At 45.6% G+C, this 26,529-nt stretch overlaps 1 protein-coding gene and 1 pseudogene across 6 annotated transcripts in view; both read right to left on the bottom strand.

The window, feature by feature from the left end:
- Nucleotides 1-26,529, bottom strand: part of TSPOAP1 (TSPO associated protein 1) — a 249,670-nt gene that overhangs the window by 66,463 nt on the left and 156,678 nt on the right. For all 6 annotated transcript variants that reach the window (XM_073565801.1, XM_073565798.1, XM_073565797.1 and 3 more), the window contains exons 9-16: nucleotides 25,395-25,517; nucleotides 11,658-11,762; nucleotides 7,160-7,210; nucleotides 6,967-6,987; nucleotides 6,495-6,687; nucleotides 3,542-3,628; nucleotides 905-1,083; nucleotides 591-700 (exon numbers count right to left, since the gene is read on the bottom strand). In XM_073565801.1, the coding sequence (XP_073421902.1) occupies nucleotides 591-700; nucleotides 905-1,083; nucleotides 3,542-3,628; nucleotides 6,495-6,687; nucleotides 6,967-6,987; nucleotides 7,160-7,210; nucleotides 11,658-11,762; nucleotides 25,395-25,517 (869 nt within the window). The remainder of the gene's footprint in view (nucleotides 1-590; nucleotides 701-904; nucleotides 1,084-3,541; nucleotides 3,629-6,494; nucleotides 6,688-6,966; nucleotides 6,988-7,159; nucleotides 7,211-11,657; nucleotides 11,763-25,394; nucleotides 25,518-26,529) is intronic.
- On the bottom strand, nucleotides 7,217-8,588 carry LOC141080537 (tubulin-folding cofactor B pseudogene; annotated as a pseudogene).

Below are 26,529 nucleotides of genomic sequence, written 5' to 3'. Positions count from 1 at the left end.
AGCAGAGCCGTGGCTACCTCCTGGGCAGAGAAGGCTGAGGTATCGATTGAACAAATTTGTAAAGCCGCTACTTGGTCCTCACCTTCAACCTTTTCTTAAGCACTACCGACTTGATCTATCTTCCTCTACTGACCTAACCTTAGGTAGAAGGGTGCTGCAAGCGGTGGTCCCTCCCTAAGGTGTCTTATTCTACAAAAGTCTCTCATGTGTGCCGTCATGGGAGACGGGAAAACACCAAGGTTACTTACCGGTAGCCGGTTTTTCCGGAGCCCATGACGGCATCTGTATATTCCCCCCCTTTTCACTCCTTTGGTGTGCACTATAGTTTGGGTGCTTTTTTAGTTAGAAATAATGTGGTGATAGTTTTACCATGTGTACTAACCCGGGGGGGGCCTCTCATGCTCTGTAAACCAACTGAAGTGAGGGAGAGTTACCGCCCCTTTTATCTTCAGTAGGGTTCCTGTCCTGACTGGGCGGATCCCCTCTCTCATGTGTGCCGTCATGGGCTCCGGAAAAACCGGCTACCGGTAAGTAACCTTGGTGTTTTTTGTGCATCACTAACAGATTAATTGTGAAGACAATAATATCACCTGTATCGAGCAAGAAAAACTTGCAACTTTGCACTGGAGCGGGTTTCTGGTTCGGGGTTTAATGACACACTGTCTGCTTCCAGCTCTTCCATCTCGCTGGCAGTATCCACCTGTCAAATATCAGGAGCAAAGTGAAGATCAACAAAAATGTAGACAACATAAAGTCTCTGTATACGTCAAGTATAAAAAGGATTATCTAGACGCACGTTAGTGACTATATTCTATCCCAGTAAACCATCCTGTATAATATTAAACACAGTCCATGGTCTTCATAATACACCGATCTCTAAACAAAAGTGACAGATGTGTCTTACTTCTGGAGTGGGACAAGACTTGGAGCTTTCATGTGTGGACTCTGATTTTGATGGGGTGCGAGGAGCTTCAAGATTCCGTTTTCCTTTGGCAACTTCCTGATTTGGGGGCTCAGCATCGTGGCTTGGTTCTGGTGCTTCAGGTCTTCGTTTGTTCTTGCCATCTTTGATCTTTCCATCGACTGTCAAGAGAACAGGATGGATTATATCTATAACCGATCACAAAATAATGACCCCTATGACTCCAAGCACTCACAGACTTATAGTCGCTATTAATGTCACTATTATGGTCTAATGATCTATATGAAGTCAATACACATTACTAGATTGCGTCTTTCTTAAAGGCAGGTTTTTGCTATGCAAACTGACAGCAGCATGAGGTAGTGACAGAGATCCTGATTACAGCGATGTGTCACTTACTATATAGGGTGCAGTAATTATGATAGAATCACAATTTTCTCTGCTGCAGATCTAGCAGAGCTTAGTTGTTGAGCTGTGTATAATCCCAACCCATACCATAGCTTTATGTATACATTGTATAGTGGCAGAGAGCTGCTAGTCAGAAGTGGGTGTGTGGTTGTGGACTAGGATGCACGAGGCCAGTGGTCATGTAGTGATAATCTCCTGCTGATAAAACACTGATTGTACTGAAACCGCAAAGCACATCCCAGTAAATCATCGCTGTATACAGGCCCTCTGCTCCTACATTATGGTGCTCTCAGACTACATAGTAAAAACCTGGGGTTATATTCCCTTTAAAATGCCAGAGATCAAGATGCAGCAAGATATCCTGATGCAGAACAGAATAACTCAACAATTAAGTATACAAATTCCTTGCTTTTTATGGTGTTAAGTCTTAACTTTCTGCATTATGATATTTTTGTTATTTGTTAGTTTAAAGGTCAGTCAGTAAGATCAATAACCTCAAACCGAATATATAGGCAGACAGGTCTCAAAGGTATAGGGAGGGTTGATAGATTGACATCTGAACCTGTTACGGCATTCCCAAGTAATATCCGTTTCTATACATATATAAATGTGTCATCAAGAGCTCTGGGCGTGGCAGAGCACCTAATAAGGGCACCTATACAAACAAAATGTGCAAAGCTCAACATGAAATAAAAATATATTTTATTATTAATAAATTGTTAAATACAATTGCTACACATACAAAATCAGACATTTAAAAAAATTCAGTAATTAGGTGGGCAATGGAATCACACTCCCAGATGTGTAAAACAAAATAATAAAGGAACATAATCATTGATACCTTAGCATTGAAGATAGATACTCAAAAAAAAAGTCCAAATAATCAATGCTTTAAAGCAATGGTGGTAATAAAAGAGGGGGTTAGTGTCATATAACTGAAGTACATAGGCAGTGGCATCAATAAGGCCTCACCTATGAGGAACACACCTGACACACATTCCTTGTAGGTGATGTCTTATTGATAAAGGAACAGGGAGTGCAGTGGCCTTTGATTGGCTGCAAGGCTGACATGACATAACGTCACACAAGCCCCGGCACCCACGGCACATTTCTTAATATATTCACACCATCTCACAACATGTCAATCCAGCTACTATGTGCTCCCTACCAAAGTAACTAAACTCAACTGGGCCATTTTTAGCAATACTGCCGCTCCATTCATTGTCTACGAAGGAGTACAGCACTCTGCAATGGTCATCAGTCCCACAAACAATAAGTGGAACTTCACAGCACATACATGGCCGCCGCTCCATTCAAAAAGGGGGAAGGTGTTCTGTCTCCGACATAATTCATGATCCTTGACTGTCTATTTTGATAAAATATATACAATGATTTGCTGAGAATATCTATAATGCTCAATTTTCCATAGATTTTAATGTTCATTGTTTTTGGTGGCCAAAGTAATAACTGCAGTGTTATTCTATTTTAGTTTAGTTTTGCTTTCCCTCCATTCTCAATTCATTCTGGGAGGTTTGCAAAGCACCCTGGTACGCTGTGCAAGGGATTATGGTTAGTTAAGCCCATTTCCCTGCAGTCCTCCATTTTCTTTCAAGCCTGCTTCATGGGAACATCTCATTTCTCTACTCCCCTCGCATCAGCATCGCTGGTATGTAACATGCTCCCTGTATATAATCCCTATCTCATATTAGCCAGCTTAGATAGCTCCCTTGGTCAGCTAGTAGTGCAGATATGTATGTTATGTATATGTATTCCTATGAACACAGTACTGATTGTATTTATATGTTTCTGTAGTTTCACCATATCTATATACCCTACGTTCAATAAAGCACAGATTCAACTACAGTCTTCCTTATTGGACCCCGGTATAGCGGTTTAGCTGCTTGCTAAGCTACATGAATCCCGGTTCATTTAGTGAGGACATGACAGGAGACACAGGTTCTCATGATGGAACACCAGAAATTTCACACTGATCATTTATCCTGTAGAAAGGTGATAAGTTTTAATTGAGGCACAACGCCTTTAGAAGTGTAGCATTCATGCATTACATTAACCACATTGGTGATGCATGCTGTGAAGAGTTAATTTATCACATGGTGCTTTTTCTGTGTACAAAGAACAATAACCAAAATCAATCATAACCCCACACCAACACCAAGTGTTATTTACACTACATGTTCTGGATTTCAGTACCATCCATTGAGAGATAAACAAAGCTGGAACTGCTGCCTTCCAGGCTAATGTCTACCCAACTGATCACATCCCAGGAGGAGAGCTCATCTAGAAGAAAGGACAGGGTATTAACAGCTAGACTCATTTCTCATTGAGCAAAAAACTTGAAGGGCTCTGTTCAGACCACTATCATGGCTTTCATTTATTACTAAGCCACAAGAGATCTCTGATCAAATGCTAAATAATGAATAATTAATTTAGTTTGGCTTTTGTTGGGTTTCCGACATCCTGGATGCCAAAATAATCAATGCAGACCACGCTATTGTTATGCTATGATCCCACTGAGGTTTTTATGTTGATTTTGGAGTGAATTCTGCTCCAAAATCCACATCAAAAACAGCTTCAATCACTCTTGTACAAGATATTGATTTCAAATGGGAAAACCACATTGCTGTTCATTCAGTGCATTTATTTCAAACAAGGTTTTGAAAAAAACATCCTGCAAAAAAATTAAATACGATTACAAACTTGGACGCCACAGGACCACTGCAGCAGTGATAACGTGACTAGAAGAGCGCGTCCGAGAAACATCCAATAACGCTCAGCTTGTCACCTGACTGGGGTAGTCCTGTGACTTCTGAACAGAGCAGGCACAGCTTTCAGAGAAGGCACAGACTACCAAACTGATCTGTGCTAGATCTGCAGAGGCACTGGAAAAAAAAAAAAGTATGCCTCCATTTATTATTATTTTAAAACCATTCATAATGAGGAGAAGAAAAATCTCACTGTCAGACAACCCCTTTAAAAGGGAAATTCCCATCTCCAAGATCCTATCTCAATATGTAGTAGGTGTAATAACAATAATATTTGCAAATACTTTCAATTAGAAATGTAGTTCTTCTGATTCAATATGTCACTTACCCAATATGAAGGGCATTGGAGTAGCTTAGGCATCCAAGGTTATGACCACTCCTATAGGGACAATTAGTGGTCATAACCATGGATACCTGACAGCGAAGTTACTGCAATGCCCTGCACTTGCGGTAAACGTCATAGCGAATCAGAAGACATATGCTACATTTCTAATTGAAGGTATCGGCTAAACCTTTATTATTACACCTACTACATAGTGGGATACAATCTTGAGATACCCCTTTAAAGTAAAGTCAATAGGCTGCAAAGAAAAAAAAGGAGCTGAAAAAAAAAATCAGACTTCTGATGTGAATTTGTTTTGTTAAAAAGCAAATCGTAATTTCCCACTACAAAGAAAAAAAAACAGGACTCAGTGTGACCATTCCCCTGTAGCACACACTGTCTAAGAGCCGCACTTGTACATTATGCTGTACGGATACTCAGTATAAGAAATGACATCAGTACAGTAAATACAGGTGCTTCTCACAAAATTAGGATATCAGACAGTTAATTTATTTCAGTTCTTTAATACAAAAAGTGAAACTCATATTATATAGAGTCATTACACACAGAGTGATCTATTTCAAGTGTTTAGTTCTGTTAATGTTGATGATTATGGCTTACAGCCAATGAAAACCCAAAAGTCATTATCTCAGTAAATTAGAGTAATTAACAAAAACACCTGCAAAGGCTTCCTATGCATTTAAAAATGTCCCTTAATCTGTTTCAGTAGGCTCCACAATCATGGGGAAGACTGCTGACTTGACAGATGTCCAGAAGGCAGTCACTGACACACTCCACAAGGAGGGTAAGCCACAAAAGGTCATTGATAAAGAAGCTGGCTGTTCACAGAGTGCTGTATCCAAGCATATTAATGGACAGCTGAGTGGAAGGAAAAAGTGTGGTAGAAAACGGTGCACAAGCAACCGGGATAACGGCAGCCTTGAAAAGATTGTTAAGAAAAGGCCTTTCAAAAATTTGGGGGAGATTCACAAGGAGTGGACTGCTGCTGGAGTCATTGCTTCAAGAGCCCCCACACACAGACGTATGCAGGACATGGGCTACAAGTGTCGCATTCCTTGTGTCAAGCCACACATGACCAATAGATAACACCAGAAGCGTCTTACCTGGGCCAAGGAGAAAAAGAACTGGAGTGTTGCTCAGTGGTCCAAGGTGTTGTTTTCAGATGGAAGTAAATTTTGCATTTCATTTGGAAATCAAGGTCCCAGAGTCTGGAGGAAGAGTGGAGAGACCACAATCCAAGCTACTTGAGGTCTAGTGTGAAGTTTCCACAATCAGTGATGGTTTGGGGAGCCACGTCATCTTCTGGTGTAGGTCCACTGTGTTTTATCAAGACCAAAGTCATCGCAGCCATCTACCAGGAAATTTAGAGCACTTCATGCTTCCCTCTGCCGACAAGCTTTTTGGAGATGGAAATTTCATTCTCCAGGAGGACTTGGCATCTGTCCACACTGCCAAAAGTACCAATACCTGGTTTATAAACAACAGTATCACTGTGCTTGATTGGCCAGCAAACTCACCAGACCTTAACCACATAGAGAATCTATGGGGTATTGACAAGAGGAAGATGAGAGACACCAGACCCAACAATGCAGACGAGCTGAAGGCTGCTATCAAAGCAACCTGGGCTTCCATAACACCTCAGCAGTGCCACAGGCTGATCGACTCCATGCCACGCCGCATTGATGCAGTAATTGATGCAAAAGGAGCCCTGACCAAGTATTGAGTGCATTTACTGAACATACATTTCAGTAGTCCAATATTTCGTATCTTAAAATCATTTTTCAAGCTGGTGTTATAAAGTATTCTAATTTACTGAGATAATGACTTTTGGGTTTTCATTGGCTGTAAGCCATAATCATCAACATTAACAGAAATAAACACGTGAAATAGATCACTCTGTAATGACTACTGTATATAATATACGAGTTTCACTTTTGCATTGAAGAAATGAAATAAATTCACTTTTTTATGATATTCTAATTTTGTGAGAAGCACCTGTCTAACACATTAGCTAACAGCAGGCACGTTAGCTAATCACCTCTTTCTTGATTAACAGGGGCGAGACCTGGCGTAGAACAAGACTGTGGTGGAGGCAATTCAGAAGTCACAAAGGTCGAGGTTAGAAGATCAATGTTCCCAGTTTGCAGACGAAATCTCTCCAGCTCTTGGGATAGCAGGCTGAACTGTTCTGTCTGACTGCGACATTTGTCTTCTAGAAGCTTCACTTTAGACTGGTGGAAAAGTTGAAATGCCAGTTAACAGCAGGTAAAGGCCACAGTAATGTAAGCCTCTATAGGACTCACAATACATGCAGTTTATGATATTTTTTTTTGCTTGTTGCTTGTTTTCAGTCAAAGACTTAAGTAAAGTATGAAGTAAATTCTTATAAATCATTTCTCTTTTGTAATCACAAATACGACTAGCTAAAAATGCTGCTTCCAAAACATGCGACGTTCTGAACGGAGGAGATACACCACCAATGAAGAACAGCTGCACACTTTTTAACATACCTGTAAAGTATCCAAAGTACTCTGCACATGAAAAGGAAGAGAAAACGTGTTAACTACCTGAATAATTGTAAAACATTTAATATCAAAGTTCTGGAGAATTAGTGGGAGACCAGAATTACCGCATATAAATTATATTTCAGCTAATTAAAAGGTAATAAGATTTGCTATTTTACCACAAGACACAGTACAGTACCTCCAGAAGCTGAACAGCTCCTTCATGTTCTTTTTTAGCTTCAACTTGGGCCTAGAGACAGAAAATGAACCATTTTATTTTGGTTATTTAAACTTCCGTTTTATTTGTGAAATAAGCACAGAAAGGATCTCTTGTCTGGAAGTCACAAACTCTCGTCAGTGACAGATCAGTGGTCGCACACACTGACGGTTCAGTGACATAGCTAGGAAAACCTACTTGAGAATTTCTAGTGATTTTTCTTTTTTTCGGATGAATATCCATTTTCACAAAATTATGTAATCTTGCAGTTTTTACAGTGCAGTTCTCACAACCATCACAGGCAAGATTAGAATGAAACATAACCCAAGTACAGAGATAATAAACTATACGGAGGATCAAACCATTCACAACATAAAAGACAGTCACAGCTCACCTCCTTCCCCTTCCTGCATGCCTAGAAACCTCTCTAATAGAAATCAATGAACACCTCCAGTATGCTTTCCTATGGTTGATGCAGCTGCTGTAAATGTTATCGCTAAATGACTAACAGCAGTTCAAGCAAGATGGCTGACCCTAAGGTTATGTGCAAAAATATAGAATTAAGTATCTACAACCACAAAATAAAAACAGGTTAGAAAAAGTATGCATTTCTCTCTGGTTCTACAAAGAAGCTGATGCATTCCTGGATATAACGTCCCAATTGCCGGCTCTTCCTCTATCTTGTGCCCGAACTAGTGCTACCTTGACTCCAAAAAAAAAAATCATAAAAAAAATCTGAGAGTCACAAGGTTATTACACTAAATGGAACATGGTGGTGAAGCTTGGAGTTTGCACATTGAGGAGGCACCGAAAAGTTAAACTGTTGCTGGGCTGTCACATCTCATCATCCAGACTGTAATCTTCCTCTGTAAAGTCGACGACCACCACAAATTGGGATTTGACAAATGCATCGTACTTTGGAGAACAGGTGAAGTAATGCTTGCCCTAGACACTTCCATCATGTTTTCCTAGAGGCTCGTCATATTTTACACCAACTCAGACTCCAGGTTTAAAGTCTGTTAAACCCACATACATAACGGTGCCTTGATAAGTGAGCTGTCCAACCACCCGCACCTCACATCAGGACCCTGGGGTGACTGCCAGCTTCTCTTCCTCCAGTTGGCATTGCTGTTCTGCAGCCTTTTCAGATGCTTCTTCTTCATTGAATTTCCACAATTTATTCTTCTTCAGGAGGGAACGTACCGAGTCTAAACTTTTTTCATAGGCTTCCTGTGAGAGCTCATATTTTTCCACTCTGGTTAAGTCTTCGTATTCTCCAGCCCCAGCACCGCTCTTATCAGGTCCATACATGATGCAGGAGACCCGAGCACCATCAAGACAAAAAAACAGAAAAATATGACGAGCCTCTAGGAAAACTTGATGGAAGTGTTGAGGTGAGGGCAAGCATTACTTCACCTGTTCTCCAAAGTATGGTGTGTTTGTCAAACCCCAATTTGTGGTCGCCGGCCACTTTCCAATGAAAGATTACGGTCTGGATGATGAGATGTGACAGCACAGAAACACTAACTTCTCGATGCCTCCTCGATGTACCAAAAAAAAAAAATAACAAGCCCTATATGGCTACACTGATGGTAAAATAAGTTAAGGCTCTTGAGGGAAAAAAAAAAAAAGATGGAAGAAAAGAAAGCGCAAAACAAAAATTGGCAGGAGTGGGAATGGCAGTGCAAAACCGATTATTTGGCATGATTGCAGGTGAAGAGATTTCAGTACAGGTCATGCAGTTTTTCGGACATGTCTGCCAGACTTTGATGCAGGCTAAAGGGTTGATCTCATTCCATTCCCAGCAAATGGTTGTGTTATTCAGCCATGATCTGCCTCCAACCTTTGACAGTGACAATTACTGTGCGTGTCCAGAAGCCACTGTTCTAAATCACCCATTGCCACCTGTCACACAGTCACGATGCGCTGGTGGGTTGCTATAACAGCCAGGGGTGTACTGAAGACCCCCATGCCTGTCATGTCAGTACTCCTATGAAAACCAGTCTTTGGGAGTAGTAACTAAGATTGCTGTCATATACAATAATACTGTAGCATTGCAGTATATTATGTAAGTGATAGGGGACTGGAACTTCAATCACCCAAAGGGGACTGCAAAAAACAGCGAAAAAAAAAAAATATACGAGATTTTGAATATACCACCTTCTTTCTTAATTGATAGGTAATAACGTAACTTTTTTCTTTTATATATGTGGTATCATAATGACTGTAATAGTCTGATTAAAAAATATAATTAATTAACCTGATTGGCGTAACGAGAAAAAAATAAAAAAATCTTTTTGTCCGTAGCAACAGAGAAAATAAAAAAAAAATGCAATAGAGAAATTGTGCTTTTTTTCACTGTTCCGCCACACAAACTTTTTTCCTGCTTTCCAGTACATGTCATGATACAATGAATGGTGTCATTCAAAAGTCCAATTGTAGCAGAAAAAAACCAAGCCATTACACGGCTATGTCGATAGAAAAATAAAAAAAAAGTTATGGCTCTAAGAAAAGAACAAAAAAACATAAATGCAAAAATGAAAAGTCACCCGGTCTGGAAGGGGTAAAAGTGTGAATGCACTTTCAGATAACCTTTGTTTAAATATTTTTGTAATCTAATTTTCATGTGATGTATCCACACAAACTAGTCTAAGTTGGTGAAGTGAGAAAAATATAGGCATAAATTACATTTCTGGGATCAAACAACTAAAAATTGGCATGTGTATATGTATTCACCCCTTTTGCTATGAAGCCCCTAAAAATTTCAAGTGCAAGCACCTTGATAAGTCAAATGTTTAGTAACAGGAAGTCTACTTGTGTGTAATCTAAGTGTCACCTGGTCTGTCAGTATATACACACCTCTTCTGAAAGGCCACAGAGGCTGCACCACCATTAAGCAATACTTACCAAATAAGAACCATGAAGACCAAGGAGATCAAATAAGTCAGGGACAAAGTTGTTGAGAAGTAAAAGACAGGGTTGGGTTATAAAAGATATCCTAATCTCTGATGATCCCCCAAAGCACGATCAGATCCATTATCATCAAATGGAAAGAACATGGTACCACAACAAGCCTGCGAAGAGACAGCTGCCCAGCAAAACTTTCAGTAAGGTCAAGGAGGGCATTAATCAGAGAGGCAGTACAGAGACCAAAGGTAACCCTGAAGGAGCTGCAGAGTTCCCAAGCAAAGACTGACGTATCTGCTCATACGACCAATAATAGGCCATACACTCCATAGAAATGGATTTTATGAAAGAGTGGACAGATAAAAAGCCTTTACTAACACACAAAAAATTCTAAGGCTCGTCCTCAGTTTGCCAAAAGAAGTGGGAAACTCCCCAAATGTGTGGAGGCAGGTGCTGTGGTCAGATGAGACCAAAATTTTACTTTCTGGCCACCAAGGTAAACTATATCTGGTGCCAGACCAACACAGCTCATCAACACAAGAACACCAACCCCACTGCTAAACATGGTGGTGCAGCATCATGCTGTGGGGATGTTTTTCAGCAGCAGGGGAAAGGAAAATGGTCCAAGTCGAGAAGTTGGATGGTGCGAAATACAGGGATATTCTTGAGCAAAACCTGTTTCAGTCTGTCAGTGATCTGAAGCTGGGACGGAGGTTCACCTTCCAACAAGACAATGACCCAAAGCAACTTCTAAAGCAACACTCGAGTGGTTTAAGGGTAAATGTTTTGGAGTGGCCTAGTGGAAGCCAAGACCTTAATCCAATTGAGAATCTGTGGTAAGACTTGAAGATTGCTGTTCACCAGAAGAAGCCATCTAACGTGAAGGAGCTGGAGCAGTTTTGCACTGAGGAATGGGCAAGAATCCCAGTGGCAAGATGTGGAAAGCTCAGAGACTTATCCTAAATGACTAGAAGCTGTAATTGCTGCAAAAGGAGGCTCTAACAGAGCACTAATTTTAACAGGTGAATAGTTATGAATACTGAAGTTTTCAGTTATTTTGTCCTAATTGTTTTTTGCTTCATTTTAAAAAGAAAACCAAATGTTCACAGTTGTTGGCATGTTCTTTACATGAACTGATGAAAACCCTCGAAAAAAAAACAGAGAATCAAATTCCAGATTGTAAGTAACAAAACACGAAAAATGTCAGAGGAGGTGAATACTTTCGCGAGCCAGTGCAAAGCCTGGATGTCAGATGTATGGACATTTCTGCTTATTTCTGTTTCTGCTACCTGGAAAATTTTATGAACTTAAATAAAACTTCCTTTGCACCAAGAAGTTCCGTGCCTGTGTGAATGCTACCCAGCTGCCCGAGAGCCCTCACTGCAGACAGATTAAGCAGTTTTTGAGAGGGAAAAATCACTGCAGGGACAGAAGTGACTAAAGTGGGGAAAGAGGTTTTTTTTCTTTCCCTCTAATAACATAGTGTCTTACAAAGTTCCGCATCTTGTCTGTGCCATTGGTTTATAAAAAAAGAAAAATAAAGCACCATTGCTATTTAATAATTTGTACTCACCTGCTGGAGACGCTTTACTTCCTCTTGCCTTTTCTTCAAAGCTATTACAGCATCTTCATGATCTTTCTCCAGCTGTTGCCTTCTCTCCGCCACATCTCGCATGTGCTAGAACAAGTAAGGTAAACCAGTCAGTGTCTCCGGTGCCTGACTATTTAGTGAAACATTACAACAAAATCCCCTACTGATCAAAGCAGCTAAGTTTCCTTCTTACTCAATTGATTTCAAATTTTACTAAATACCTTGTGGTTTCACTGCCTCTTATTATTTATTACCCCGACTATGGACATTTTCGTAGGGATGTGAGGCTGACCTTAAAATAATGGAAACTAAATTCGCAACATAAATCTTCTTTGATTTCATCATGTCCACTCCTTTTTCCTGGAGATAAGCGGGGACTCAATCCATGTGTGGTTGTTCACGGGGAATCGGGAGCATTTAGTCGACAGCCATTTATTACATGAGGTTGACAGAGCCCTCTTTTATTCTATGACAGATACATTGGGATATCAGATGTTTTAACCCCTTCACGACATACGCCGTACATGTACAGCGCATATCGTGTCCCTCCATTTGAAGTTGGCTCCGGCCCTGAACCCACATCTTTCCCGGCACATGTCAGCTGTTACGAACAGCTGACATGTGCCCCTAACAGCCACGGGTGGAATGGCGATCCACCCACGGCTGTTAACCCGTTAAATGCTGCTGTTAATCTCTGACAGCGGAATTTAATGTGATCGCGCCGGAAGCGTGTCACTAATTCCGCCCATAGGTGCCAGTGTCACATCGGGTCGCCGATGGGTTGACATGACAACCCGTGGTCTGCAGGAGACCCCTGTGGTTGTCATTGCCAGATTGCTATTAGCGCCGCCCAGCGGTCGGTGCTCATAGCAAGTGAGCATTTCTGATACACACACGCGATCTTATCGCCTGTGTGTAGCAGAGGCGATTGGACAACTGCAGCTTCTAGTCTCCAAAGAAGACTTTTGAAGCATGCAAAAAGTAAGAAAAAATGTTTTTAAAAATATTAAAAAAATAAAAAAATCTAAAAGTTCAAATCACCCCCATTTGCCCCATTCAAAATAAAATAAAAAAATTTAACATATATTTGTTATTGTCACGTTAAGACTCGCTTGATCTATCAAGCTATAAAAATAATTAATCCGATCTGTAAACAGCGTAGCAAAAAAGTCAAAACGCCAGAATTACGTTTTTTTTTGGTCACCGCAACATTGAATTAAAATGCAATAACGGGCGATCAAGAGATCGAATCCACATCAAAATGGTATCATTAAAAACGTCAGCTCGGCATGCAAAAAATAAGCCCTCACCCAGCTCGAGATCATGAAAAATGGAGATGCTACGGGTCTCGGAAAATGATGCAATTTTTTTTAACAAACTTTTTTTTTTCATTATTTAAATAAAAGACAACCTATACATGTTTGGTATCTACGAACTCAAAATGACCTGGAGAATCAGAATGGCAGGTCACTATAAAGCATTGGGTGAACATGGTAAAAAAAAATCCAAAAATCCGTTCTGGAATTGCACTTTTTTAGCAATTTCATCGCACTTGCAATTTTTTACCCCCGTTTTCGAGTACACAATATGGTAAAACCAATGGTGTCGTTCAAAAGTACAACTCGTCCCGCAAACAACAAACCCTCACATGGCTATATTGACGGAAAAATAGAAAAAGCTATGGCTCTGGGAAGAAGGGGAGCGAAAAATGGAAACGCAAAAACGAAAAGGGCTACGGTGTGAAGGGGTTAATAAGAGAACGTATTTGCACCATACACTCAGCTGGGCTAATTAGTTCTGTTTCCCATTCATCCTTCCCTGGTTTATGCGCCGGCTTATTGTGGCAAAGTCTGATCGATAAGGTTTTCATCATCTAAATCTATTACAATAGATTTTGTGTATAAGAAATTAACACCAAAGTTTATGAAGAGATCATGCTTATAGCAGAGACCATGAATGTCACGGCTGAACATACCCCTGCAGCGAGGTACACAGTTTTCTAAATGTCTATGAGAGGTTTTATTGATGAGCTACTAAAAAGGGAAACTCTGCCTGTAAGTTATAACTGGTTCCTAATAGACTTTTTCTATTTGTGATAGGAGTTGTTTGTAGTGAAACACGTTCTCCTGTAAAGGTGCCACAGATTAGAGATTTTAGATACTGAATTAAATTGTTCTCGCTTGTATTGATGATAGATTTTTTTTGTGTTACTTGAAAAAAAAAAAAAAAAAAAAAAGGAGATTTTTGTGTACTCACCGTAAAATCTCTTTCTCTTAGCCTTTAATTGGGGGACACAGAACCGTGGGTGTTATGCTGCTGTCCACTAGGAGGCGACACTATGCATAATGTGAAAAAGATTAACTTTGGCTCCTCCTCTGCAGTATACACCCCTGGACGGCGTCAGCCTTCTCCAGTTTTGTGCAAAAGCATTAGGAGGAATATACCAGAAACATAACCATGCCTGTAAAAAAAAAAAAGGCTACTATAAACAGGCTCAAACAACAATATGAGAACCCAACCGTAACAACGGCCCGCAAGGGCTACAGGGTGGGAGCTGTGTCCCCCAATTAAAGGCTAAGAGAAAGAGATTTTACGGTGAGTACACAAAAATCTCCTTTACTCTGTCGCCTTATTGGGGGACACAGAACCGTGGGACGTCCTAAAGCAGTCCCTGGGTGGGAAGCAGTGGACGAATATTGTGCTGACAGTCCCCTAGACTTGGAGTACTGCCGCCTGCAGGACCCGTCTACCCGGGCTCGCATCCGCTGAGGACTGGGTATGCACTCTGTAGTGTTTTGTAAATGTGTGCAGGCTAGTCCAAGTGGCTGCCTTACACACTTGATGTGCTGAGGCTTGATGCCGAATGGCCCAAGAGGCCCCTACCGCCCGCGTAGAGTGTGCCGTGATACCGGCCGGAAGAGGAGAATTGTTGAGGCGGTAAGCCTCTTGAATGGTGGACTTGATCCACCTAGCAAGGGTGGCTTTGGAAGCCGGTAGGCCCTTGCGAACGCCTTCTGGAAGAAGGAAAAGTGAATCAGACTTCCGGAAAGGAGCAGTCCTAGACACGTAAACACTCAATGCCCTGACAAGGTCAAGCGTATGCAGAGCCTTCTCTACCCTATGAACGGGAGCCGGGCAAAGAGACGGTAGTGATATTTCCTCATTGAGGTGGAAGCTGGACACGACCTTCGGAAGGAAGGATGGTACTGTACGGAGAACCACCTTGTCCTGATGAAAAACCAGGAAGGGTTGTCTGCAGGAAAGAGCTGAAAGTTCAGACACCCTGCATAGCGAGGTGATTGCCACCAGGAAAACCACTTTCTGCGATAGAATAGCTTAGTTACTCACCGATAACGGTGTTTCTCAGAACCCATGACAGCACCACGGAGAGAGGGGATCCGCCCTTCAGGGACAGGAACCTACAGATAAAAAGGGCGGTACCTCTCCTCCGCCTTCAGTTGGTTACAGAGCATCAGAGGGTCTCCAGGTTAGTTAGACAACAGAAATATATGCATAACATTATAATATTGCTTATTATCAGAAGCACCGTGTCTAAACGGAAACACTCTACTAACAGTAAAACGTGCCCACCACACTCGTGAAGGGGAGGGGAATAAGCGGGTGCTGTCATGGGTTCTGAGAAACACCGTTATCGGTGAGTAACTAAGCTATTCTCCCTCACCCATGACAGCACCACGGAGAGAATTACAGAGATTGGTAGCTTAGGGAGGGACCACCGCCTGAAGGACCCTACTCCCGAAGGTCAGGTCAGACGTAGAGGCTAGATCTAATCTATAGTGCCTAAAAAAGGTCGAAGGTGATGACCAGGTGGCCGCCTTACAGATTTTTTCTATTGATACCTCAGATCTTTCAGCCCATGAGGTCACCATCACTCCTGTGGAATGGGCTCTCAACCCTTCCGGAATGGTATTTTCACTGGATGAATATGCCAGGGCAATCGCATCCCTTATGCACCTTTCCAGGGTACTCTTAGATGCTTTGAGTCCCTTCCAAGGTCCCTGAAAACACACAAGGAGAGAGCCTTCCTTCCTACATTTCTTGGTGGCCTCTAGATACTGCACTAGGCACCTCATCACGTCTAAGGTGTGGAATTTGTCTTCTCCCTTCTTTTTAGGATTTGGGCAGAATGAAGGAAGGACTACCTCTTGGGACTTATAGAAGTGTGATGACACTTTGGGTAGATATGCCAGGTCAGGCTTTAAAATGACCCTATCATCTAGAATCTTTGTGAAAGGTGGCCCTACTGATAAAGCTTGCATATCGCTCACTCTGCGAGCTGATGTTAGCGCCAAAAGAAGCACTGTTTTTAACGACAGGATTCTTAGGGATGCTGAGTGAAGAGGTTCGAATGGAGGGCCTGTTAGCGTGGATAGTACAAGATTTAGATCCCATGATTGTAATCTTTGATTAGCTATCGGCCCGGATCTGGATACGGCCTTAGTAATCTGTCACCCAGGGATTACCTACCACATTATGGTTATAAAGGTGCCCAAGGCCTCTACTTGTACCTTTAATGTGTTGACCGCTAGACCCTGTTCTAGGCCCTTTTGTAGAAATTCTAGGATTTTGTCAATGTGAACCTCATCCTGAACCTTTACCTCCGAAGTGGATAAGAATTTTTTCTCTCTTTTTTTTTTTTTTTTTGTAGTGTAGTTATCAGGTTCTCTGAAATTCCTCTGTCTCTCATCAGTGCCCTCTCAAATTCCATGCTGTTAAATGGAATCTCCCTGCCTGAGGGTGTAACACTGGCCCCTGCGATAGCAGGTCCAGGAGATCTGGGAGGATCCATGGGTCGGTTAGAGAGAATATTCTTAGCCAGGAGAACCAGGTTCTTTTGGGCCAGAAGGGGGCTATTAAAATCATTCCTGCCCCATCCTCTCTGACTTTTCTTAACACTGCTGGGATCAGCATGATCGGGGGAAAGGCATATGTTAGGCCCCATGTCCATGGGAGTATGAAGGCGTCCAGAGCTAGAGGATTCCCCCTGGGGTCTATGGAGCAGAAAGTTTCCACTTTTTGTTTCTGAAGTCGGCAAACAGATCTATGCCCGGGTCCCCCCACATTTTTACAATCTGCCGAAAAACGGACCGCTTTAGGACCCATTCCCCTTGTCATAATTGGGAGCGACTTAGAAAGTCTGCCCTTTGATTCTCCGTGCCCCGGATGTGTAGTGGTGACAGAGATAGCAGGTTTGCCTCTGCTAATTTGAGGACTCTGGAGAATGTTTCCATTAGGGCTCGGGACCTGGTTCCCCCCTGATGATTTATATATGCTATTGTAACTCGATTGTCCGAAATATGCGGACATGATGACCCCGGAGCAGGGGTAAGAAGTGTACTAATGCGTAGCCCACTGCTAAGAGCTCTCACTGGTTCGAGGAGGCTTCTAATTCTTGAACTCCCCACGTACCCTGGGCCACTTCGTTGTTCATGTGTGCTCCCCACCCTGTGGGACTGGCATATGTGGTAGCTATGTGTGTTATTTTTTGTTACCCAGGGGATCCCTTTGGAAGGGTTGTCTTGGCTTTTCCACCAGGTTAGGGAATGAGTAGTTTTTGAATTTAGGGTAATACGACCCTCTAGGTGTCCCCCTACTGCAGACTAGTTGGCTAGTACATCCCACTGTAGAACTCTCGTGTGTAACTGAGCCCATTGGACTGCTGGCAGGCAGGCGGAGCGAGAACCTAGTCGTGACATCGCTTTTCTTAATGTCATGGAGGGATTTTGGATGGCTCTTGTTACAATTTGAGCGATTTTCTCCTTCTTGCGGTCTGGGAGGCGGCACTCTTGAATGTTTGAGTCCAATATTAGACCCAAGAATTCCTGTACTCTGCTGGGCTCTGATCTTGATTTTTTAGATTCAGGAGCCAGCCCAGGCCTTGCAGAGTGCCCATCACTCTGTCCCCCTGTTCCCAGCGTTTTTGAACCAAGCTGGTTGCTAATAAAAAATAGTCCAGATACGGGATTAATATTATGTCTTGCTCCCTTATATGGGCCATCATCTCTGCCCGTGGAGCTACAGATATTCCGAATGGCAAGGCTCTATACTGGAGTTCTCTTATCTCGCCCTTTATCGAGACAGCTAACCTGAGATATTTCCTGGAGTTTTTGTGAATGGGGATGTGATAATAGGCGTCGCTGAGATCCAACACCGAGATTGGTGGTGGACCTGATTGACTCCAAAAAAAATTTTTTTTTTTTTTTTTTTTAAATTTATAATTGTCTGAAACCTGCCGCCTGGCTTGGTCACCAGGAAAAAGAGGGGAGTAAAACCCCTTGCCCCTTCCCTGCAGGGGAACCTCCTGGAGGGCTCCTTTTTCTACCAGGCTTAGGACTTCGTTTCCTAGGGCTTTCTGCTCTTGCATACTGGATCTTAGCGGAGTCATTACATACTTTTGAGGCGGGAGGGAGAGAAGTTTATCCTTAGGCCCTCCTGGATTAGGGGTTTACTGTCCATGGGTTGTTTGATATTCTTTTCCAGGCTGGGAGAAAAAAGGGTTAACCTTCCCCCCACCCTGAGCAAACTGTCACCTAGAGGGCTTTTTGTCTCAGGACAAGTTGCCGAGGAGGAACCCTCTATCTCTTCTCTTGTCAGCCCACTTTGCTCTCTCGGTGGTCTCCGCAAAAGAAACTTTCTATTCCGAAAGGGCCTCTTAGCTGCATTTGAGAGTGCTGCTGCTTTGGACGATAACCAGACTGAGTCTGCGGATGAGTCCGCTAGGAAGGCAGCCGCTCCCCTTATTACTGGGATAGAGTCTAGGATTTTATCGCTTGGCGTCCCGCTATGGCTGGCCTGAGGTTACCTCCAGCTAACTGCCCTGCACCTTTAAGAAAGGTATCTGCCTTTTTATCTAGGGGACCCCTGAGGGTGCCCATGTCCTCAAAGGGGAGGGCAAAATTTTTTTTTTTTTTTTTTTTGAGGCCTTTGCGACAGCTACATCGAGCTTCGGGCCCCTTTCCTCACAGGGATATTTCCTTTTAAGGGAAGGGACCGTGGTGTTTTTCCTGTCCGGTTTATCCCATTCTTTTTGATTAGACCCCGCACATTTTCATTTAGCGGGAACACTCTCCGCGCCTTTTCTGGCCCAGTCCCCCGAACATTATGTCCTGGACTGTTTTATCCGGCCTAGGGTCCAGCACCCCCATGGTAGACGTTACCGCTTTCACTAGTTTGTCCACCTCGTCTAGGGGGAAGCAGTGACGCCCCTCTGTTTCCTCGTCTGAGGATGAGGAACTGGAATCTGAGGGTTTTGACGTGATTTCTCCCGATGTCGAGGAATCTGACTGGGAAATCACTATTGTGTCTTTCTTTTTTTTTTTTTTTGATTTGTCCCTATGCTTAAGGGATATAAGGGCACTCTGACCTCCAATTTAATCGCAGCTTTTAGGTCAGAGGCCAAATCCGGAGTTTCCTAACAGAGGATTTCTTTTGTACATGGTTCCGTTTTTTTTTTTTTTTTTTCGCACTCGATGTTTTCTTTGCTTTGGCTTTTGCCCCCGGTGGTCACTGGGGTTATAGCAGTTTTTGGCCCCTGATCATTTGACCATTCCCTTTTCCCATGGGGTCACATGGTCTAGGCAGGTGTTGGTGATAGCGTCTTGTGAAGCCACTGCAGAAACCTGGTGGAGTTACCAGCTGGCTTGAAGCCACTGCTGAAACTGGTGTTGAACTCTGGCTGCCTGGTGTCCGCAGCAGAGTGAGATGGTGAAGGTGGCAGCTGGCTCTGAGGTGTAGAACCACTCTCTCAAGAAATAGGTAGGGGACTAGCACAAGTGGGGCACCCCTTTTCTTTTCCCCTTCTTTCCCTAGTAAGGGAAATGGAACTTTTAATACAATGGTGAACATTCACGAAGATCACTCACCCAAAGGTATGCGGCTGCAGGTATCGATTCGGGAGATGGAGTCAGGTCCTGAATAGGCTGCACTCCTGGTGGCGATTTGCTCCTTGCAGCTGACGTGCTATGCTGCGTGGAGTGACTACTGGAACGACCATCTGTACTGCGTTCTTTTGACGATGATTGTGGTGGTGGTGCTGCTGCTGCTAAAGCTGCTGCCTGGCTTGCTGCTCCTGTTGCTGGTCACTATCCCCTTCAGGATCGCCTCCAGCCTGGAGCGCTTGTGCAGCCACCATTTTAAAATTTCCCGGCTGGCGTCACCGCTCCCATCCTGCACCGCGGTCCCCGGGAGAGCGCTCCTGCCGCCGGTTCTAGGGACCCGGAAGCCGGCTTCTACTTCCGGGGCGGCCGCCATCTTGGTACACCTCTGTAACCCGGCGCCGCCCGCATGTTTACCGGGTCCCCACGAGCCCCGACTTCCTCTCCGGAGCGGCGGCTCCGGCGTCACTCCCGCCCGCTCACCCGGCAGCCCGCATGGGCCCCAGCAGTGGCGGCTTCGGGCACCGCACCTTCCCGAGGCAGGGGCCTTCCCGCTGCCACCACCGGTCAGGCCGGCCCCGGATCCTGGACACACGAAAGGTACCGTCCTGTGGGTCCCTCCGTCAGGGACAGGAACCCAACTGAAGGCGGAGGAGAGGTACCGCCCTTTTTATCTGTAGGTTCCTGTCCCTGAAGGGCGGATCCCCTCTCTCCGTGGTGCTGTCATGGGTGAGGGAGAAAGCGGAGTGAGACCACCCTAAGGGGTTCAAAAGGAGGTGACTGTAGTGCTGTCAAGACCAGGTTGAGGTCCCACGTCTCCAACGGACGTTTGTAGGGGGGAACCAATCGGGAAACCCCTTGGAGAAAAGTCTACACTTGCGGCTTGTTAGCAATACGCCTCTGAAAGAGCACTGAAAGCGCTGACACCTGGCTCTTCAGCGAGCCCAGGGATAGCCCGGCGTCCAGGCCTGACTGAAGGAACCCGAGGGCCTTTGGAAGAGAATAGGGAAGTGGAATCTGCCCACGAGAGTCGCACCATGTGAAGAAAAACCTTCCAGGTACGATAGTAAATCCTGGCTGAAGTTGGCTTTCGAGCCCTGATCATGGTTTTAACAACGTCCAGTGAAAAACCTGCTTGGGTCAAAACCCAGGTCTCAATGGCCACGCCGTCAAATTGAGAGCCCCTGAGTTCTGGTGGAAGAACGGGCCTTGTGACAGGAGGTCGGGACGTGTGGGGAGACGCCAGGGAGCGTCTGCTGTGAGTTGCACGACGTCGGAGTACCATGTACGCCTGGGCCCGTCTGGAGCGATCAGAATGGTGGGAACACCCTCTTGTTTGATCTTCCTCAGGACTCTGGAGATCAGGGGGAGGGGTGGAAAAATGTACAGAAGCTGGAACTGGGTCCAGTCCTGAACCAGGGCATCTGCTCCGAGCGATCGCGAATCGCGCGTCCTGGCCATGAAATTGGGAACCTTGGCATTGAGATGGGATGCCATCAGATCCACGTCCGGGGTCCCCCAACGATGACAGATCTGACCGAAGACTTCGGGATGGAGAGACCATTCCCCCCGAGTCCATTCCTTGTCGGCTGAGATAGTCGGCTTCCCAGTTGTCCACGCCCGGAATGTGGACCGCGGAGAGTACCGACCTTGCATCCTCCGCCCACTGTAGGATACGCGTTACTTCGGTCATCGCCTGGATGCTGCGGGTGCCGCCTTGATGGTTCACGTATGCCACTGCCGTGGCATTGTCCGACTGTACTCTGATATGAAAGTCTGCCAGCAAGTGATGGAAGGCTTGCAACGCCAGGAAGCTGGCCCGAATTTCCAGGATGTTGATGGGCATGGTCGATTCCCTTGGTGACCACCTGCCTTGCGCTCTGTGATGTAGGTGCACCGCGCCCCAACCCATAAGGCTTGCGTCGGTGGTCAAAACCTTCCATTGACCGGAGAGAAAGGATTTTCCCCTTGCAAGCGAGGTTGGCTTGAGCCACCAGTGCAGGGACCTCCTGGTGTTTGCTGATAACCGGAACTCCCTGTCGAGGGAGAACGGATTCCTGTCCCAGGACTTGAGGATGGCCAGTTGAAGGGGTCTGAGGTGAAACTGGGCAAATGGTACCGCCTCCATTGCTGCTGCCATCCTGCCAAGTACTCTCATGGCATACCGGAGAGATCTGGGGGATTTGCGGAGGAGTGTGTCAACTCCCAGACGGAGAGCCAGTGCCTTGTCCCTGGGGAGGATCACCAGACCCTTGGAGGTGTCGAATAGCATCCCCAGGAAGGTCAGAGACTGACTCGGGGTAGTCGAGGACTTCCGTAAATTGACTAACCATCCCAGGCACGTCAGAGTGTCGATCGTGATCGAGACGTTGACCTCGCAGTCCTTGAGGGTGGGGGCCTTGATGAGAAGGTCGTCCAGGTATGGAACGACTACTATGCCTCTGGAGTGCAGAACATCCATGGTAGCTGCCATGACCTTTGTAAATGTTCTGGGGGCCGTGGCCAGACCGAACGGGAGGGCCACAAACTGATAATGGTCTTGGTTGATTGCGAATCTGAGAAACCTCTGATGGGCGGGAGCAATCGGTATATGCAGGTATGCGTCCTGTATGTCTATGGAGGCAAGATATTCTCCTTTTTCCATAGATGCAACGATTGACCGGAGGGATTCCATGCGGAAGTGACGAACTCGAACGTACTTGTTGAGTTGCTTGAGGTCTAGTATGGGTCGGACGCTGCCTCCCTTCTTGGGCACCACGAACAGGTTGGAGTAGAACCCTCGGAAGCGCTCTTCTGCTGGGACTGGCACTATGACTCCTGCTCGCAGGAGGGAAGAAACCGCTTGACGGAAGGCCTGAGCTTTGAGCGGGGATTTTGGAGGGACAGGTGGAAAAAACCTGTGCGGTGGGCTGGTAGTAAACTCGATTTTGTATCCTGAAGACACTATTTCCTTGACCCACTTGTCTTCTGTAATAGGCAGCCAGACCTGCTGAAAGAGTAGCAGTCGTCCGCCAACAAGTGGGGTGTCTTCGAGAGGGCATGAGGCAGGACGAGGGAAAAGTCTGAGGTTTTCCTCCTTTAAGTTTTGCCTGGCTTGCCTTTGATTGCCAGTTCCTGTCCGGCCTCTGTGCCGCACGTGTGTTGTCCCTGCGGGGGGAACGATTACGGTTTTGTGCTGGGCGCGAGACGGACCAGCCCGAAGAATTCCGAAAGGATCGGAAACGAGATTGATTATGCCTTTTAAACGTGCGTTTTGGTCTTAGTTGAGGGAGGGAAGTACTTTTGCCCCCGGTAGCATTGGATATCATTGTATCCAGCTTTTCACCGAAAAGACAGCCACTGAAGTACGGGAGATTTGTTAGGGACTTTTTTGAGGCCGCATCCGCTTTCCATTCTCTTAGCCAGAGAATACGCCGGATTGTAATGGCGTTTGATGCTATTCCCGCTATTCCTCTTGCAGAGTCCAACGCTGCAAGGACCATGTAATCTGCCACCACTGCAATTTGCACCGCCTGGTCCGCCATCTGAGGATTTGAAGCTTGAAGGCCCTTTTGCAATAGAGCAGCCCAAGCCATGATGGCCTTGGCTGCCCAGACTGAAGCAAATGCGGGAGCCAAAGAGGCACCTGCCGCTTCAAAGATTGAACGAGCCATGCTTTCGACTTGTCTGTCTGCCGTGTCCTTGAGGGTTGATCTGTCCGGCAGCGAGAGAAGCGTTTGTGCTGCCAGCCTAGAGACTGGAGGGTCCACTTCAGGCGGATCTGTCCAATCCTTGGTGTCTTTCTGTGGAAAGGGGTATTTTGCTTCCAAATACTTGCGATTGGCGAATTTTTTCTCAGGCTGCGAAAAATGCTTAAAAAGGATTTTTTGAAATTCCGGGTGATTAGGGAAGACCTTCGATGGTTTCTGAACACTTTCAAAGGAAATGTTGTGTTCTGGTGCTTCCGGGGTTGGATCTGAAATGTCCAGCACCCGAAGGATGGAAGAGACGATATCCTCAACTATCGCAGTATTGCTAGGGGGACAAGGGAGCAAAGCGTTCTCTGTTTTGTTATCTGAATTGGAGTCACATATGCCCTCTGAGTCCTGCGCATCGCTAAGGAGCTCCCTAGCGGGCGAACTAGAGCGGAGGTTTCCCGTAGTCTGGGATCATTGTGGAGATCCGCATTGTCCTTCTCTATCAGGGGACGGCCTCGGTGACCTGAGGTCACTGTGTCTTTCCCTGGAGGGGGAAGGCCTATTGCTATGTGAGGACACAGCTGAACGCGACCTGTGGGTCCGCTTACGCCTCGAACTGTCGGAAGCGCCCTGATCATGAGACCGGACGTCCCTTTGCTGGGTAACGTTCATAGCCGAGACATGACCCTGCAGAGCCTGCAGTAATGTTCAGGTTATCTATAGACTGTGTCATAGACTGCGACATCTGAGTTGCCCATTCCGGCGCAGTAGCGGTCGCAGAAGCGTTGGTAGGGACTTCTTGGGGTTCTGCTCCGGTTTTTCGGGTACAGTCCCGGCAGTGCGGATACGTGCTGCCGCTGGGGAGAGTGGCCTTGCAGGCTGTGCAGACTGCATAAAAGCAGTCTTGCCTGGTTCTTTTCTTTGATCCCGACATAGTACCTAGGCTGATTAATAGAGACCCTACAGGGGTATCTACGCAGAGGAAAAAGGAATAGGAGAGCGCTATAGGTTATAAGAATTCACAGCTGAGTACCAAGGAACCAGCTGTGATCTTACCCCACCGGTGCTCCCCTTAGGTCCAGCGCTGATAAGCCCCATGTCCTGTGCCCCCCGGAGACTCTGTGCTGCCTTCCTCCAGGTGCAGCAAGATGGCCACCGGATTCTGAGGTGGAGAGGGAAGGGGGCGGAGAGCTGGAAAAGGGCGCGGTGGGTCATGTAAAAGCGCGCCCTTCCTGCCTCGATCCGCCCCTTCTATGACACTGCAGTGTCATTTTCGTCATCGGGGGGGCAGGCCAGGGGCGGGGAAAAGGCGGCGGCTTCGGCTAGGCCGAAGCCGCAGTCTAAATTAGAGGCCTGATGCCCAGGAGGGCTCCAGAGCGGCGCGGTAGTCCGGGAGGGGGTCGGATTTGCACCGGACCCCCCCAGAATGGGCGACTGGCTAGCGGTGGGGGCAGCAGTGCTAGCGGTTCCTGTGTGGGGGGTCCCTGGAGCACCATGGAGCCACTGCTGCTGCAGAGGCAGGGGCGCAGAAAGCCCTGTCTCTGCTGTGCCACGTCTGCCTGCACCCTCCCCCGGCCCCAGCAGGATCCCACAGCTGGGCTGGGGTCCCTGGTGCAGAATGCTGTCTGTACTCCGACCCTACCTGCGGCGTCTCAACCTAATGCCCCCTGCGGGGGATTAGGGAGGGTGCGTCTGTCACCGTCAGGGGGTCTTCATCCTTGCCTCAACCTCAACCCAGACCCTGAAGGGGGTTGGGGAAGGAGGGGGGGGGGTCTCAACTTCGGACCAGTACCCGAGGGACTGGGGAAGGAGCGACATGGGAAACCGCCATCTCTACTTCAACTGGGCACCCCTAAAAAGGGGGCCAAGGAAGGAGCCATGCCGGGAGTCTCGCTGGAGACCCACTTTTCTTCATCTGTTCCGACGAAAGGAAAAAAAGAAATAAAGGTGTGCCTCCTTGCGACACTAAGCAAAAACTGGAGAAGGCTGACGCCGTCCAGGGGTGTATACTGCAGAGGAGGAGCCAAAGTTAATCTTTTTCAGATTATGCATAGTGTCGCCTCCTAGTGGACAGCAGCATAACACCCACGGTTCTGTGTCCCCCAATAAGGCGACAGAGTAAAATCAACCTGAATTTGAATCCAAACCTTAAGCACTTGCTCCAGGTTCTCCAGCTTGCTTTGCAATCTATGAATCTCCTCAAGAGCAGAATCCCGTTGCTCAGTCACTTCAGTTAGATGTCTCTTCAAGTCGGCATTTTCAGATTCGACCTATAGAAAACAATGAACAGTCAGACACCGAGCAACAATCAAATGAATTACAAATCCTGTGCATTTCTGGACCAGGGGAATTTACCCTGGTGACTTCTTACAGATTCCAATCACCAATCTATGGTTGTTCTCTTTATTTAAAAAATTAGTAGGCGCCCAAAGACTGATGACTTTTATAAATAATTAGGACCCTTTCACATTATGTTTTTGTCCTACGTCATGGTGCCCACCTCCAATAGGAATGTATATGGATGAAAATTATGCACACCAGAGCACATGGCGACTGACTGCATTGATATAATCAATGGCTCCATCAGCGCATATAGTCAAAACCAGTTTTGGGGGAAGTTCAGACATAAGCCCCAATAGTGTCACTGAATATAGGAAAAAAAAAACAATGTTAAAAGGCCCTTATACTTATTATCAAAAAGGGCCAGAAGAGTCCTTAAAGGGAACCTGTCAGCAGGATTGTGCACAGTAACCTACAGTCAGTGTCAGGTTGGTGCCGTTATACTGATTACAATGATACCTTGGTTGATAAAATCAGTCTTGTGGTTGTTGTGTAATCTTTATTTTCACTTTTGAGTTAATGATATGCCATCCTGCGGGGCAGCCTGGAGGGGGTCTTCATGTGGTGCTCTGATTAGGTATTCATAAGGGTGAGTGCACACAGTGCAGATTGAGCTGCGGATTTTTCCGCGCTGATTTGCAGGTAAAATGACCTGCGGTTTACTTGCGGATTTGCCTGCGGTTTTCCCCTGCGTTTTGACACCTGTACAATGAAACAGGTGTCAAACCGCAGCAAAGTCGCGCGGGAAAATCCACAGCATGTGCACTGCAGTTTTTTAAAAGCCATTAGCTAACATAGTACTGTATATTGCTTGAGGATCCGCAGCAAAATCCGCACCGTGGGCACACACCCTAATGCAGACTGCTGACAGGTCTCTGGTCCCTCACTGACCTGCCCCTAGTTTACATAATAAATGAACTGTACATACTGGAGAAAAAATAA

The sequence above is a fragment of the Dendrobates tinctorius genome, unplaced genomic scaffold (assembly GCF_039654945.1).
Source record: "Dendrobates tinctorius isolate UK_male_01 unplaced genomic scaffold, ASM3965494v1 ptg000016l, whole genome shotgun sequence".
NCBI lineage: Eukaryota > Metazoa > Chordata > Amphibia > Anura > Dendrobatidae > Dendrobates > Dendrobates tinctorius.
The sequence above is the reverse complement of the archived record's forward strand: the minus strand, read 5'-3'. Positions and strand labels throughout refer to the sequence as shown.